Below are 17,781 nucleotides of genomic sequence, written 5' to 3' on the forward strand. Positions count from 1 at the left end.
ACCCTGGTACCATCGGCTGTGGCCATTGGTGCAGCCATTGTCCCGCTGTGGGCGTCGTTAGGGAACTACATCACAAGGTTAGGAAGGGGAGAATGGAGACACACACATCAACGTCACACAGACCAGGGTTGCAGTGTTTATGTCGGGTTGTGTTACGCTACCTAGTGTTAATCACTGTGTTTTATTGTGTTTCTGTCTCTCTCTCTCACACACTCAGGATGGCACAACAGTACTATGAGTATGTGAACTATAAGGAGGATCACGTTCAGGAACAGAAGAAACTACCCAAGGGGGCGTGTCATCGCTATGTCATCATCTTCCAATCCGTGTTCTTCATCATCTTCCATGTATGTTGCCATTGGTCGAGTCACTTGTCAGTCAATGAGTGATATATCGGTTAAGCATTGCCGTGTGTGTGTGTGTGTGTGTGTGTGTGCGTGCGTGCGTGTGTGTGTGTGTGTGTGTGTGTGTGTGTGTGTGTGTGGATTCTGATGTCTGGCTGTGTTTCTCTTTGTGTCTCTCAGCTCAGCCTGGTGTTTGCAGAGTTCCCCCAGCGCCTCTTCCTCCACCAGTTCCTTAGTGACTACAACCACACACTGTACAACGTTAAACACTGTGGTAAACTGACCAGTAGTCTGTTATTATCTGTACAATGTTAAACACTGTGGTAAACTGACCAGTAGTCTGTTATTATCTGTACAACGTTAAACACTGTGGTAAACTGACCAGTAGTCTGTTATTATCTGTACAAGGTTAAACACTGTGGTAAACTGACCAGTAGTCTGTTATTATCTGTACAATGTTAAACACTGTGGTAAACTGACCAGTAGTCTGTTATTATCTGTACAACGTTAAACACTGTGGTAAACTGACCATTAGTCTGTTATTATCTGTACAACGTTAAACACTGTGGTAAACTGACCAGTAGTCTGTTATTATCTGTACAATGTTAAACACTGTGGTAAACTGACCAGTAGTCTGTTAACTTCCATTTCCTTACCCTGACTCTCAGGGGAGAAGCAGGATCTATGGTTTTAATAGCATTGTTTTCGTGCACCTCAATCTCTGTCATCCCCCCTCCCCACTCCTCTCTTTTAATAACTCTTCCCCCTCCCCAGGTGCGGAGGGCAGTGGTATGATTGGTGGGTTTAATAACTCCTCCCCCTCCCCAGGTGCGGCGGGCAGTGGTATGATTGGTGGGTTTAATAACTCCTCCCCCTCCCCAGGTGCGGAGGGCAGTGGTATGATTGGTGGGTTTAATAACTCCTCCCCCTCCCCAGGTGCGGAGGGCAGTGGTATGATTGGTGGGTTTAATAACTCCTCCCCCTCCCCAGGTGCGGAGGGCAGTGGTATGATTGGTGGGTTTAATAACTCCTCCCCCTCCCCAGGTGTGGAGGGCAGTGGTATGATTGGTGGTTTTAATAACTCCTCCTCCTCCCCAGGTGCGGAGGGCAGTGGTATGATTGGTGGTTTTAATAACTCCTCCCCCTCCCCAGGTGCGGAGGGCAGTAGTATGATTGGTGGGTTTAATAACTCCTCCCCCTCCCCAGGTGCGGAGGGCAGTGGTATGATTGGTGGGTTTAATAACTCCTCCCCCTCCCCAGGTGCGGAGGGCAGTAGTATGATTGGTGGGTTTAATAACTCCTCCCCCTCCCCAGGTGCGGAGGGCAGTGGTATGATCGAGGGTTTCAACAGGACTGTCCTGAAGCACCTCCCTCGCTCCCTGCTGCTCATCCAGGTGGAGAGTGTTCTCATGGGGGCCGCCTTCCTCTCCATGATCATCGTAAGACACACACGTGTGTACACGCGTACCTAAAATGATCATCCTAACAACCTAGCGTTATTTCACCCAACAATCAATACAACACCCTCCGAGATTACCCAGAGTCCATTGCTTGCTTTCCCACAGTCGTTCACTGTGTTTTACCGATAGTTCCTGGCGGTGTGCGGGGCTGCGTACCGCCCCACAGAGGAGATCGATCTGAGGAGTATCGGCTGGGGGAACATCTTCCAGTTGCCCTTCAAACACCTGAGAGACTACAGGCTGAGACTCCTCATCCCCTTCTTCATCTACAGTGGACTGGACTCACTCTTCTCTGTCACGGGACTCACTCTGGTAGTCATTACAGGAAGTCCTTTAGTAACTGTCGTAGCTGGAGTCTGAATGTTGTCCATGTAGCTTTCACAGACCTACTGTGTCACTTTACCTGGTGTGGACATAGATTCTGCTGGAGGGCAGCTATATTCATGATGCTCAATCTCTCCTCTCTCTCTCTATCCTCTCTCTCGCTCGTGCTCTTTCTCTCTCTCTCTCGTTCTCCTTTCTCTCGCTTGCTCACTCTCTTTTTCTCACTCACTCACTCTCTCTCTCTCTCTCTCTCTCTCTCTCTCTCTCTCTCTCTCTCTCTGTCCTGTTCACCCCCCTTTTCTCCTACTTTCCCTGTCTTTGTCTCTCCTCTAATCTACCCTCATGTCTCCCCCTCCCAGTCGTATGGTGTGTGTACGGTGGGTCTGGAGTGGCTGTATCTCCTGGTGATGGTCTATGGTCTGTCCTGCTCCCTGTTCTCTTGCCTGTCCCTGTCCCTCCTCAGGCTGCCACGCTACGTCTCTCTGCTAGGGGGCGCTGTGATCCACGGTCCTCTGCTGGTGTTCCTGCTGTTCTGGTCCCCGGCTCCACGCTCACCTGATCAACTGCCTTACCTGCTGGTGGTGATTGCCCTCTGGGGAATGGGGTCTGCATTGAATAAGACTGGACTCAGCAGTGAGTTTTAGTACTATGATCACACGCACACACACACACACACAAACTCTTTTATTTCCTAGTTCAGACTTAATCATTTCCAACATTTATGTCTCCTCTCTCTCATATCTTCCACCTCTCCACCTCCCCTTTCTCTCTCTACCCCCCCCCCCCTCTCCACCGCACCCCCCTTCTCTAACACCCCTCTCTACTACCCTCCTCTCTCACTCTCTCTTCCCCCTTGTCTATCGCCCTCCTCTCTTTCTCTTGCTCTCTTTCTATCTACCCCCCTCTCCACCGCACCCCCCCCTCCCTGCCCCCCACTCTCCGCTGTCTCTCTCTCTCTCCGTGTCTGTCAGTTCTCCTGGGTATGTTGTATGAAGATAAAGAGAGACTGGACTTTGTCTACACCATATATCACTGGTGGCAGGCTATCGCCATCTTCATAGTCTACCTGTGGACTGGACTCATCATGAGGGTATGTGTGTGTCCCTGTGTGTGTCCCTGTGTCCCCATGTCCCCGTGTGTGTCCCCGTGTGCGTCCTCATGCGTGTGTGTCCTCATGCGTGTGTGTCCCCGTGTGCGTCCTCATGCGTGTGTGTCCCCGTGTGTGTCCCCGTGTGCGTCCTCATGCGTGTGTGTCCTCATGCGTGTGTGTCCCCGTGTGCGTCCTCATGCGTGTGTGTCCTCATGCATGTGTGTCCCCGTGTGTGTCCTCATGCGTGTGTGTCCCTGTGTGTGTGTGTCCCCGTGTGTGTCCCCATGTGTCCGTGTGTGTCCACGTGTGTGTGTGTGTGTGTGTGTGTGTGTCCGTGTGTGTGTCCGTGTGTTAGAACAAGTGTAAAAACGATTAATTTAAAGTGCTTATTTCACTCCTCTCTTTCTCTCCTTTCTCATTCCTGGTCCCTCCTCCTCAGGCCAAACTCTCCATTCTATTGGTCATCTTGCTGCTGGCGTGCTTCTGTTATTGGACGATGGAGCGACGCCTGGCCAAGAACATGCAATTCAGACTGCCTCGCATTCCCCGCCCCAAACACAAGGTAACCTATCACAATCTGTAAATTTTTTGCTATGTTTAAAAAAAAAAAATCTTTAAAATACCATTTGGCTGGAGAGAAAAGTGAAAATATCACCTTCACTAGTAATGTGATAAAGACAAGCAAAACAGAACACTGAAATGAAACAGTCTTTGTTTAAGGTTTGGCATTGGCAATAAAGACAATTAAAAGAGCAATATCAATGTGTCTTCGATAATGACACAAAGTCATCAATTGACATGTTTGGTCTGTAATGTAATATAATGTTGACTGTGTCACTTACTCCTCAGGTCAAAGGTTATCGTTACCTGGAGGAGGAAAACTCAGATGAGTCGAATTCGGAGGAGAGTGATGAGGATGATGATGAAGAGCAGCAGGAGGAGGTGATCAGGGAGGACTTTGGCGGAGACGCAGGGTCGCAGGGCTCTGATTCGACCAGGGAGAGGAGAGGAGGGGCTAGGGGTCGGCGCAGGAGGCGAGACGATGATTATGAGCAAGCAGGGGCAAGGGAGGAGAGAGAGGAGGAGAGAGGGATAGAGAAGGAGTGAACGAGCAAAAAATAGTTAGAGAGACAGAGAGAGAGTGAGTCCTTTAGCTATCCTCTAGGTGTCCTCTAGCTATCCTCTTGGTGTCCTCTAGCTATCCTCTAGGTATCCTCTAGCTATCCTCTAGGTGTCCTCTAGCTATCCCCTTGGTGTCCTCTAGCTATCCTCTAGGTATCCTCTAGGTGTCCTCTAGCTATCCTCACGCTATCCTCTAGGTATCCTCTAGCTATCCTCTAGCTATCCTCTAGGTGTCCTCTAGGTATCCTCTTGGTGTCCTCTAGCTATCCTCTAGCTGTCCTCTAGCTGTCCTGTAGCTGTCCTGTAGCTATCCTCTAGCTGTCCTCTAGCTGTCCTCTAGGTATCCTCTAGCTGTCCTCTAGGTATCCTCTAGCTGTCCTCTAGGTATCCTCTAGCTGTCCTTTAGGTATCCTCTAGCTGTCCTCTAGCTATCCTCTAGGTATCCTCTAGCTGTCCTCTAGCTGTCCTCTAGGTATCCTCTAGCTGTCCTCTAGCTATCCTCTAGCTGTCCTCTAGGTATCCTCTAGCTGTCCTCTAGGTATCCTCTAGCTGTCCTCTAGCTGTCCTCTAGGTATCCTCTAGCTGTCCTCTAGCTATCCTCTAGCTGTCCTCTAGGTATCCTTTAGCTGTCCACTAGGTATCCTCTAGCTGTCCTCTAGCTGTCCTCTAGGTATCCTCTAGCTGTCCTCTAGGTATCCTCTAGCTGTCCTCTAGCTGTCCTCTAGGTATCCTCTAGGTATCCTCTAGGTATCCTCTAGCTGTCCTCTAGCTGTCCTCTAGGTACTTTCCCCAGTCCAGCTCTCTTACATCAGTGCAGATTAAGGAAAGGAGTTGAATCAGAAGAAGAGAAAAAACAGGTGTGTCTCAAATGTAACCCTTTTCACTTCATAGTGCCCTACTTTTGACCCCGAACTTTAACCCTGGTCAAAAGTTGTGCACTATGAATAAGGTCCCATTTGGAACGCAGACAATACTGTATGTATAGGCTGTAGACATGCACCTAGAGGGGGATTGACATATATAGATAATAAGCCCAGTCATAATTGAAGAGGTTCATCCACAGGGGGATAAAACAGAGCGGTACAGGAGGATTAAACAGAGCGGTACAGGAGGATAAAACAGAGCGGTACAGGAGGATAAAACAGAGCGGTACAGGAGGATAAAACAGAGCTGTACAGGAGGATAAAACAGAGCGGTGCAGGAGGATAAAACAGAGCTGTACAGGAGGATAAAACAGAGCGGTACAGGAGGATAAAACAGAGCGGTACAGGAGGATAAAACAGAGCGGTACAGGAGGATAAAACAGAGCGGTACAGGAGGATAAAACAGAGCAGTACAGGAGGATAAAACAGAGCGGTGCAGGAGGATAAAACAGAGCGGTGCAGGAGGATAAAACAGAGCGGTACAGGAGGATAAAACAGAGCGGTACAGGAGGATACAACAGAGCGGTACAGGAGGATAAAACAGAGCGGTACAGGAGGATAAAACAGAGCTGTACAGGAGGAAAGAGAAGAACAGGGGATTTTACACAGAAGGAAAGAGGATGGAGAGAGGACAGGAATTCAGTTTCGAAGGTTTCTTATAACACAACTGAAAAGGGAAGAAGTTATTTACTCCACTTCAAATATAAACCAGTTTCCCTCCGGTGCATGATCACATGGGGTATGGCCCAAATGGCACGCTATTCACTATATAGTGCACTCATTTTGAACAGGGCCCATTAGGGCTCTGGCCAAAAGTAGTGTACTATATAGGGAATGGGGTGCCATTTCGGACTCACCCATACTGTATAGACACCTGAAACACATGTGAAGTTAGGTACATCACAGGCACTTTTGACAGGGCACATACAGGGCTCTGGTCAAAAGTAGTGCACTATAGAGGGAATAAGGTGCCATCTGGGACACAGCCTTTGTATTTCAACAGTATCACTGTATTGTTAGTCAGCTGTGTTGTCATGGTTCCTAGCTCAGGTGTTTTGAGTGGCCTACATTTTATGTTTTTTTTTTTGTAAGGAATTTATTCAATCAATGATTTTGAAAAAGTTGAATTATAGTCATGAATTATAATGAGAATAAATTGATTGTAATTGTTTTTTATGACTGTTTTGAAGTTGTTTTCTGAGTATAAAGCTGGTTTTGTGCCTCTTGATGTGGGTGTTCTGTTATCAAAGACCAACTAATATCACCATGGAAACTCAGTTCATAAAAGTGAACACCTTATATGCTTAGTTAAATAAAAAGTCACTCCTACACTGTAAGTAAGCCGGAAAGATATAATTAACAAAAAAAGATTCACTTATTTTATAAGACTTGATCTTTATTTGGATCCCCGTGAGCTGACTCCATGACAACAGCTAAATGTGTATCCAAGCATACAGTCAACACACACAGTCATTTAAAGGTGCACCGTGAGTGTAAAATGCATTTATTTATTTTTACTAACATTTTGGTTTGAGAGGTGACTATGTTTCATGTACACATATGGTATTATAAGAATAGATTTTTTCCTTGTTAAACCACACAGCCCTTAGTAGATGAGTAATAAAAGCTTTAAGTCATGGGTGTGGGGAGGTATGCCCCTTTGTGTGTGCTCCAATGAGGTCATTCCTGGACTACTTCTGTCCATTGAGTTAAGGCAGTGTTTCCCAGCCCTCTCCTTGGGCCTCCCCAGACGTTTCACATTTTTGTTTTGACCTTAAATTGTCACACCTGGTTCAATTAGTCAAAGGCTTGACGATTAGTTGACGAATTCAATCATGCGTGCCAGTTTAAGGTTAAAACGAAAATGTGAAATGTCTGGGGGAGCCCAAGGAGATGGTTGGGAAATCCTGATTTAAGGGACCTATTTTGGCTCAAGAGCACCCCCCAGAGGCAAAACGGATGTATAGTACAATAGATGTTGAGTACAGATGTACAGTATAATACAAGTATATACTATATGTAGTAGATGTATTGTATATATGTGTATGAAGACATATAGTACAGTATATAGTAGATATGTGTATGAAGACATATAGTACAGTATATAGTAGATGTGTGTATGAAGACATATAGTACAGTATATAGTAGATGTGTGTATGAAGACATATAGTACAGTATATAGTAGATATGTGTATGAAGACATATAGTACAGTATATAGTAGATATGTGTATGAAGACATATAGTATAGTATATAGTAGATGTGTGTATGAAGACATATAGTACAGTATATAGTAGATATGTGTATGAAGACATATAGTATAGTATATAGTAGATGTGTGTATGAAGACATATAGTACAGTATATAGTAGATGTGTATGAAGACATATAGTACAGTATATAGTAGATGTGTGTATGAAGACATATAGTACAGTATATAGTAGATGTGTGTATGAAGACATATAGTACAGTATATAATAGATATGTGTATGAAGACATATAGTACAGTATATAGTAGATATGAAGACATATAGTACAGTATATAGTAGATGTGTGTATGAAGACATATAGTACAGTATATAGTAGATGTGTGTATGAAGACATATAGTACAGTATATAGTAGATATGTGTATGAAGACATATAGTACAGTATATAATAGATGTGTGTATGAAGACATATAGTACAGTATATAGTAGATGTGTATGAAGACATATAGTACAGTATATAATAGATGTGTGTATGAAGACATATAGTACAGTATATAGTAGATATGTGTATGAAGACATATAGTACAGTATATAGTAGATATGAAGACATAATACAGTATATAATAGATGTGTGTATGAAGACATATAGTACAGTATATAGTAGATGTGTGTATGAAGACATATAGTACAGTATATAGTAGATATGTGTATGAAGACATATAGTACAGTATATAGTAGATGTGTATGAAGACATATAGTACAGTATATAGTAGATGTGTGTATGAAGACATATAGTACAGTATATAGTAGATGTGTGTATGAAGACATATAGTACAGTATATAGTAGATGTGTGTATGTAGACATAGAACAGTATATAGTAGATATGTGTATGAAGACATATAGTACAGTATATAGTAGATATGTGTATGAAGACATATAGTACAGTATATAATAGGTGTGTGTATGAAGACATATAGTACAGTATATAGTAGATATGTGTATGAAGACATATAGTACAGTATATAGTAGATATGAAGACATAATACAGTATATAATAGATGTGTGTATGAAGACATATAGTACAGTATATAGTAGATGTGTGTATGAAGACATATAGTACAGTATATAGTAGATGTGTGTATGAAGACATATAGTACAGTATATAGTAGATATGTGTATGAAGACATATAGTACAGTATATAGTAGATGTGTGTATGAAGACATATAGTACAGTATATAGTAGATGTGTGTATGAAGACATATAGTACAGTATATAGTAGATGTGTGTATGAAGACATATAGTACAGTATATAGTAGATATGTGTATGAAGACATATAGTACAGTATATAGTAGATATGTGTATGAAGACATATAGTACAGTAAATAGTATATATTAGTACAGTATATAGTAGATGTGTGTATGAAGACATATAGTACAGGATATAGTAGATGTGTGTATGAAGACATATAGTACAGTATATAGTAGATGTGTGTATGAAGACATATAGTACAGTATATAGTAGATGTGTGTATGAAGACATATAGTACAGTATGTATCCCTTCTCTACACACCAGTCAGTGAAGCAGGTAAGTGCCCACTCTGTTTTGTTTCACGGTGTTCTTTCCGTTTTGTTTTCTCTCAAATTCATCAAACGCTTATTTTCTACATCGTCATGCCAACCTATTGTTGATGTAGCCATTTTAATAAAGGGGAAAAGAAGCAACGTCATGGTATACGGTCTCACATACACACGGCTGAATGCTGTTTTAGCCAATCAGCATCCAGTATCCAAACTACCCAGTGTATAGTACAGTATATAGTGAATGTGTACAAACATATACTACCTAAGAAGAACACAGGACCCAGGTTTGAGTTGAGCATGAGTTTATTGGTCAGTGATGATCTCCCTCCTCCTCCTCTCTCACCACTACTGTCTATTGCTGTTATTGGTGCTGGTGAACCAAAGTCCCTGATATGTATCTGTGATATATATACTAGAACCTGCAAGACTGTTATTACACTATAACGGTCCTCTATAACGTGTTACAGTGATGACTTTACTCGTCTCACGTTGCTGTTGACGTTACGGCACTGATATACGAGGCGCCTCTCGTAGGAATAATACCCTGTTGTGTCATCAACCAGAGTATCTGAGGACGTCCGTGACGGAGTTGAGATGTGTTAGTAGAAACTGTGGGATGGTTCTGACTGACTGTGTTTGTGTTGGCCGTGCTGTGACAAGGCCCCAGTAGACCCAGCCCTAGGCCGAAGCCTGGGGCTCTGTTAGGGGTACGGTCCGCTCTGGGCCCGGTTAGTGCTGGATACGGCGGATAGACTGGATCTGGGGGGTCTGGCAGTGGGAGCCCCAGTTCTTCCAGTGCTGGTAATCTCCACTGTGTCTCTCACACTCCATGATGTACTGCTGGCCCCTGTAGCCGGGGAACTGGTAGCACACAAAGCTGTGGGGATGGAGGGAGAGAGGAGAGAGGGAGCGGAGGGGGAGGGATGGAGAGAGGGAGAGAGAGGGTGATAGGTGGGGTGCAGAGGGAGGGAGAGACATGTTTGGCTTAGAGTGGAGTTTCGCTTGACATTGAATAGAATTGTCACACAATGTTTTGCTTTAATTGTTTCACTATAGCAAGATTGGAGTGTGTTTGTGTCAGTGGAGGCTGCTGAGGGGAGGACGTCTCATAATAACAGCTGGATCAGAGCAAATGGAATGGCATCAAACACATAGAAACCACGTGGTTGATACCATTACACTTATTTCGATCCAGCAGTCACCACAAGCCCCCCCCCCCCCCCCCCCCCCAAATAAGGTACCACCAACCTCCTGAGGTTTGTGCCATTGTGTTTTTGTAAAGTATCTAATTAGTGAGTGTGTGCTTGTGTTTAATGTTGACTTACGCGCCACACTGAATGTGCATGGATCCGACCTCGGGCATGCACCAGCCCATGGCCCTCAGAGAGGGGTAATCATCACACAGCTCAGCGCTGCGGCCCATGAAGTTCTCTGTCTCAAAGATCTGCATACGACTGCTCTGGTGGGACTGGGAGGGGAAGGAGGAGAGAGGATAGAGGGGGAGGGTGGAGCGAGGATACAGGGAGAGCGAGGATAGAGGGGGAGAGAGGATAGAGGGAGAGAGAGGATAGAGGGAGAGAGAGGATAGAGGAGGAGGGTGGAGCGAGGATAGAGGGAGAGCGAGGATAGAGGGGGAGAGAGGATAGAGAGGATAGAGGGAGAGAGAGGATAGAGGGAGAGAGAGAATAGAGGGGTAGGGTGGAGCGAGGATAGAGGGAGAGCGAGGATTGAGGGATAGACAGGATAGAGGGAGTGGAAGAGAGAAGGGGAGAGAGAGTGGGAGGGATAAACACGATAGGACACAATCTCAGTTAGTTTCCTTTTTGCTTTCTCATACAGACTTACACATGCAGTACTCTATCCTTCTCTCTGTCTTCTATAAACACTAACATAGAATACTGACCACTGTCTTCTATAAACACTAACATAGAATACTGTCTTCTATAAACACTAACATAGAATCCTGTCTTCTATAAACACTAACATAGAATACTGACCCACTGTCTTCTATAAACACTAACATAGAATACTGACCCACTGTCTTCTATAAACACTAACATAGAATACTGTCTTCTATAAACACTAACATAGAATACTGTCTTCTATAAACACTAACATAGAATACTGTCTTCTATAAACACTAACATAGAATACTGTCTTCTATAAACACTGAAATAGAATACTGTCTTCTATAAACACTAACATAGAATACTGTCTTCTATAAACACTAACATAGAATACTGTCTTCTATAAACACTGAAATAGAATACTGTCTTCTATAAACACTAACATAGAATACTGTCTTCTATAAACACTAACATAGAATACTGTCTTCTATAAACACTAACATAGAATACTGTCTTCTATAAACACTAACATAGAATACTGTCTTCTATAAACACTAACATAGAATACTGTCTTCTATAAACACTGAAATAGAATACTGTCTTCTATAAACACTAACATAGAATACTGTCTTCTATAAACACTGAAATAGAATACTGTCTTCTATAAACACTAACATAGAATACTGTCTTCTATAAACACTAACATAGAATACTGTCTTCTAGAAACACTAACATAGAATACTGTCTTCTATAAACACTAACATAGAATACTGACCCACTGTCGTCTATAAACACTAACATAGAATACTGTCTTCTATAAACACTAACATAGAATACTGTCTTCTATAAACACTAACATAGAATACTGTCTTCTATAAACACTAACATAGAATACTGTCTTATATAAACACTAACATAGAATACTGTCTTCTATAAACACTAACATAGAATACTGACACTCTTTCCCACGCTCTCTATGTATCCATCTCTCGCTGTATTTCTCTCTCCCACACACACACACACACACACACACACACACACACACACACACACACACACACAGTCCTCACAGCGCAGTAGATGGGGCGCAGGGACATGAGGCGCTCCACGTGGTAGGACAGGGAGCCGCTGTAGGCGTCCCAGTGGGGGTACTCTCCTCTCTCCAGGATGAACTGCTGGCCCTGGAAGTCATGATGTTCAAAGCCCACCCAGCTACAGGGGTAGGGAGAGAGAGTTACTGACATGTTACATTCAGAGATATAAGGGGACAGAGAGGGGGGAGAGAGAGTTACTGACATGTTACATTCAGAGATAGAAGGAGACAGAGAGGGGGAGAGAGAGTTACTGATATGTTACATTCAGAGATAGAAGAGGACAGAGAGGGAGGAGAGAGAGTTACTGACGTTACATTCAGAGATAGAAGGGGACAGAGGGGGAGAGAGAGTTACTGACATGTTACATTCAGAGATAGAAGGAGACAGAGAGGGGGGAGAGAGTTACTGATATGTTACATTCAGAGATAGAAGGGGACAGAGAGGGGGGAGAGAGAGTTACTGATATGATACATTCAGAGATAGAAGGGGACAGAGAGAGAGGAGAAAGTTACTGATATGTTACATTCAGAGATAGAAAGGGACAGAGAGGGAGGAGAGAGAGTTACTGATATGTTACGTTCAGAGATAGAAGGGGACAGAGAGGGAGGAGAAAGTTACTGATATGTTACATTCAGAGATAGAAGAGGACAGAGAGGAGAGAGTTACTGACACGTTGCATTTCATTCAACGAGAGAAGGGGACAGATGAAAATACAATGAGAAAAGAGCAGGACAGAGGGACAACACCCCACCCTGGTGGTCAATGGTTGACCATGCATGACAACAGGCTACAGCACAGAGAATCATACCCCCACCCACCCACACAGACAAACACCAAACACAGATACCCCCACTCACCAACACACACACACACACCGATACCTCCACTCACACACACAGCCTCCACAGACAACCAGGGTTGTAAGAGACTCACGCTCCACCACCACACACACACCGATACCTCCACTAACACACACAGCCTCCACAGACAACCAGGGTTGTAAGAGACTCACGCTCCACCAACACACACACACCGATACCTCCACTCACACACACAGCCTCCACAGACAACCAGGGTTGTAAGAGACTCACGCTCCACCAACACACACACACACAGCCTCCACAGACAACCAGGGTTGTAAGAGACTCACGCTCCACCACCACACACACACACAGCCTCCACAGACAACCAGGGTTGTAAGAGACTCACGCTCCACCACCACACACACACACAGCCTCCACAGACAACCAGGGTTGTAAGAGACTCACGCTCCACCTCCACACACACACACAGCCTCCACAGACAACCAGGGTTGTTAGAGACTCACGCTCCACCACCACACACACACACAGCCTCCACAGACAACCAGGGTTGTAAGAGACTCACGCTCCACCTCCACACACACACACAGCCTCCACAGACAACCAGGGTTGTAAGAGACTCACGCTCCACCACCACACACACACACAACCTCCACAGACAACCAGGGTTGTAAGAGACTCACGCTCCACCAACACACACACACACAGCCTCCACAGACAACCAGGGTTGTAAGAGACTCACGCTCCACCACCACACACACACACAGCCTCCACAGACAACCAGGGTTGTAAGAGACTCACGCTCCACCTCCACACACACACACAGCCTCCACAGACAACCAGGGTTGTAAGAGACTCACGCTCCACCACCACACACACACACAGCCTCCACAGACAACCAGGGTTGTAAGAGACTCACGCTCCACCTCCACACACACACACAGCCTCCACAGACAACCAGGGTTGTAAGAGACTCACGCTCCACCAACACACACACACACAGCCTCCACAGACAACCAGGGTTGTAAGAGACTCACGCTCCACCACCACACACACAGCCTCCACAGACAACCAGGGTTGTAAGAGACTCACGCTCCACTCTCCACTCTGATAGAACGGATGTTGTCCAGACCACAGTTCTGGATGTTACAGCACTCAGAGGTGAACTCCTGGCACTTGCCCTGGAAGTGCTCCTGCTCAAACACAGTCACCTACAGGGACAGATAGATAGATATTAGTGTGTTTGTGTAAATCATATAATCGATTATTTAAATGCGTGTGTGTGTGTGTGTGTGTGTGTGTGTGTGTGTGTGTGTGTGTGTGTGTGTGTGTGTGTGTGAGATCACCTTGAAAAAAGGGGCCATACCCATGCCAGGGAAAAACATGGGGGAGGTCATGTGGGTTTTAGTAGCTCTATTCATGTCTATAGAGAGAGGGGAGAGAGAGGGGGGGAGAGGGGGAGAGAGAGCGAGAGAGGGGAGAGAGAGAGAGGTGGCATGAGAGGGAAGTTTCATCATTTAAACTAGGTTAGATTACAATTCAATGTATTAAAATCCTTTAATATTGTTTAAGCATTCCCAGTAATCTATGAAATATGTTAATGATGATATCTGGAAACGTCCTCATGTCCTCATGTCACTCGGATATTATTTCCATTCTGATGGAACCAACTGATGGAGCCACAACCAACTAACATTACTGCCAGCATCCAAAAACTCTAATAAAAGGTCATGGTAGAGTAGTATAGCATATCCCCAAAGATGTTGTGACAATCCTTACAAAAAGGTTGGGTTTTTTTAAATGTAAAAGTTAAAAACTGGTTAAAACCATTTTATAAAACGTACTGTAACACAAGCCAACACAAAATCCAATAACTTAACTTTATCAATTTCTAATAACAGCTTATATTTATTCCATCACCAACAACGAACCCTGTTTGGACTAGGCCTACAATTACATTTAATATTTTTATAAATATAGGCTAAGAAATACTTCTCAAAATGTTTATCCAATTATGAGTGTTACGCGGGTGGATAGTCTAGGCCTAAATCTGTTCTGTTGAAACACCATGGGCTATTCGGTTCAACCAGGACCGGGGGCTTACCTGGTTTGTCTCCTCTCCTCTCTCACGCGCCAATCCTTTTACATAGAGTTTTGTGAGAATCTGGCTCTTCTGTTTTATACCGCAGTCCACGGTGGCCCGCGTGTCTCCACTGGCGACAACGTGCGTGCGTGTGCGCGTTTCATCATGTCTGTGTGAGTGAGGTGTAAGTGAGTTGGGGGTAAAGTTAGCACGCCCGTGCGCGTGTTTCTATGTCGGCACCCCTCTGTGTATCCGTGCGTAAATGTGTCCTATGGTGCGCGCGGCCGTGTGAGCAATACACGAGTTCCCCACCCCCCCTCTCCCTCTCTCCCTTTATTTGTTTCCTATGCGGTCGGGTGTGCGCCTTGTTGACTCAGCAGATAATATAGTACCGGTTGAATGCATGGTGGGACAGTGATGTTCGCGGTCCGTTCAGAGTGAATGGGGGGGCCCAGTGTTGGGCCGAATGCCGTTATATTCGTATAGGTCAGCAGTGCCATCGTATAGCATTAACAATGGTTAGGTAGAGCGTTAACAATGACCTGGCTGTAGGTAGAGAATGACAAGAATTTACCTCTCCTGTGCTGTGGTCAGACCACTGTGTGCTTTTAGAGGAAAACATTTAGGAAAATGATGGAAACTAGAAATTAGTGTCAAAGAGTGTGACTTCAGTTAAATGTAGAGATAATGTTATGAAATAGCTGCCTTGCCTATCACAATGACTTCAATCAAATTAGATGTTAGTATTGATATAGCATAATATACTAACCCTAGTTATATAGCCTATTCTATAGAAGCAAAATTTCAAGTCAGAGCCATACATTTTTTTAAAGTGAGCTAAAATTGTAGTAGGTTACAGCAGTAGGCTAGGCTATACTAGAGATGTTAGGCCAAGAAATTATGTTCTGTTTATCCAAGCCCATAGTACTGGTGAGTTCACACGGTTGTCATGGTGACCCCCCCCCCCCCCCCACACACACACAGTTCCTGATGACCTCATTTAACCCTTGACCTCTGAGCTAGAACATTTGAGGAGGTTATGGCAGGCTGGTGGCCGACTGTTTACATACAAACTTCATATTTGGTATATTGCATGTGCAACAATATTATTTGAACAGTGAGGTTTCAGATTTTAGACTGAGAACATTAAGGTAGGAATTCCACATTTACATTCCAGAGAGGCTATTTTTTAAATCATGTTGATGCAGGCCGCAAATTGATGACTGAAATGTCAAGATTTTAATAGTGGTCGAGAGGAGAGAGCCGAGCCTCGAGCCTATTTCTTTCCAAATGGTGCAGATAGAAATGTCTTGTAACTGACATGATTCCTATATGAATGAGTAGCATGTATATTCTACATTATATATTTCTATCTGAACGTGCTGTAGTGGGGCATCTTACTGAGATGTTGCAGATGAAAATGCCTTTCATAGAGCTGTTGTGATTCCTTAATCAAATCAAATTGTGTTTTATTAGTCACATGCACCGAATACAACAAGTGTAGACCTGACAGTGAAATGCTTACTTACATTCCCCTAACCAACAGGGCAGTTTCAAAAATATGGATAAGAATAAGAAATAAAAGTAGCAAGTAATTAAAGAGCAGCAGTAAAATAACAATAGCGAGACTATATACAGGGGGGGTACCGATACAGAGTCAATGTGCAGGGGGCAGTGGTTAGTTGAGGTAATATGTACATGTAGGTAGAGTTATTAAAGTGACAATGCATAGATGATACAGTGCCTTGCGAAAGTATTCGGCCCCCTTGAACTTTGCGACCTTTTGCCACATTTCAGGCTTCAAACATAAAGATATAAAACTGTATTTTTTTGTGAAGAATCAACAACAAGTGGGACACAATCATGAAGTGGAACGACATTTATTGGATATTTCAAACTTTTTTAACAAATCAAAAACGGAAAAATTGGGCGTGCAAAATTATTCAGCCCCCTTAAGTTAATACTTTGTAGCGCCACCTTTTGCTGCGATTACAGCTGTAAGTCGCTTGGGGTATGTCTCTATCAGTTTTGCACATCGAGAGACTGAAATGTTTTCCCATTCCTCCTTGCAAAACAGCTCGAGCTCAGTGAGGTTGGATGGAGAGCATTTGTGAACAGCAGTTTTCAGTTCTTTCCACAGATTCTCGATTGGGTTCAGGTCTGGACTTTGACTTGGCCATTATAACACCTGGATATGTTTATTTTTGAACCATTCCATTGTAGATTTTGCTTTATGTTTTGGATCATTGTCTTGTTGGAAGACAAATCTCCGTCCCAGTCTCAGGTCTTTTGCAGACTCCATCAGGTTTTCTTCCAGAATGGTCCTGTATTTGGCTTCATCCATCTTCCCATCAATTTTAACGATCTTCCCTGTCCCTGCTGAAGAAAAGCAGGCCCAAACCATGATGCTGCCACCACCATGTTTGACAGTGGGGATGGTGTGTTCAGCTGTGTTGCTTTTACGCCAAACATAACGTTTTGCATTGTTGCCAAAAAGTTCAATTTTGGTTTCATCTGACCAGAGCACCTTCTTCCACATGTTTGGTGTGTCTCCCAGGTGGCTTGTGGCAAACTTTAAACAACACTTTTTATGGATATCTTTAAGAAATGGCTTTCTTCTTGCCACTCTTCCATAAAGGCCAGATTTGTGCAATATACCACTGATTGTTGTCCTATGGACAGAGTCTCCCACCTCAGCTGTAGATCTCTGCAGTTCATCCAGAGTGATCATGGGCCTCTTGGCTGCATCTCTGATCAGTCTTCTCCTTGTATGAGCTGAAAGTTTAGAGGGACGGCCAGGTCTTGGTAGATTTGCAGTGGTCTGATACTCCTTCCATTTCAATATTATCGCTTGCACAGTGCTCCTTGGGATGTTTAAAGCT

General features: G+C 44.1%; 2 protein-coding genes across 3 annotated transcripts in view; one reads left to right on the top strand and one right to left on the bottom strand.

The window, feature by feature from the left end:
* LOC118936358 (protein unc-93 homolog B1) overlaps positions 1-6,491 on the top strand; it is a 13,287-nt gene extending 6,796 nt beyond the window's left edge. The window contains exons 5-14 of one of the 2 annotated variants that reach the window (XR_016483951.1): positions 1-77; positions 218-347; positions 525-618; positions 1,659-1,783; positions 1,934-2,116; positions 2,488-2,761; positions 3,100-3,218; positions 3,658-3,780; positions 4,068-4,504; positions 4,560-4,596. The exon at positions 1-77 is cut by the window's left edge and continues 85 nt beyond it. Coding sequence is in view for 1 of the 2 variants with exons in the window: in XM_090188010.1 (XP_090044136.1) it covers positions 1-77; positions 218-347; positions 525-618; positions 1,659-1,783; positions 1,934-2,116; positions 2,488-2,761; positions 3,100-3,218; positions 3,658-3,780; positions 4,068-4,325 (1,383 nt within the window). In the remaining variant the exon portion in view is untranslated. Of the gene's footprint in view, positions 78-217; positions 348-524; positions 619-1,658; positions 1,784-1,933; positions 2,117-2,487; positions 2,762-3,099; positions 3,219-3,657; positions 3,781-4,067 lie in introns of both variants that reach the window. The other variant, XM_090188010.1, reaches the window with a different exon arrangement.
* A 2,848-nt stretch (positions 6,492-9,339) lies between these two features.
* LOC118936778 (beta-crystallin A1-like) lies at positions 9,340-15,214 on the bottom strand. The gene is made up of 6 exons (XM_090188027.1): positions 14,921-15,214; positions 14,163-14,239; positions 13,909-14,027; positions 11,972-12,113; positions 10,380-10,522; positions 9,340-9,931 (listed from the first exon to the last, which is right to left on the bottom strand). Exons 2-6 carry the CDS (start codon positions 14,235-14,237, stop codon positions 9,784-9,786), a joined length of 627 nt encoding a protein of 208 aa, XP_090044153.1. The 5' UTR covers positions 14,238-14,239; positions 14,921-15,214; the 3' UTR covers positions 9,340-9,783.
* Positions 15,215-17,781: the final 2,567 nt, after the last annotated feature.

This window comes from Oncorhynchus mykiss, chromosome 10 (assembly GCF_057628025.1).
Source record: "Oncorhynchus mykiss isolate SJ-2025 chromosome 10, ASM5762802v1, whole genome shotgun sequence".
Taxonomy (NCBI): Eukaryota; Metazoa; Chordata; class Actinopteri; order Salmoniformes; family Salmonidae; genus Oncorhynchus; species Oncorhynchus mykiss.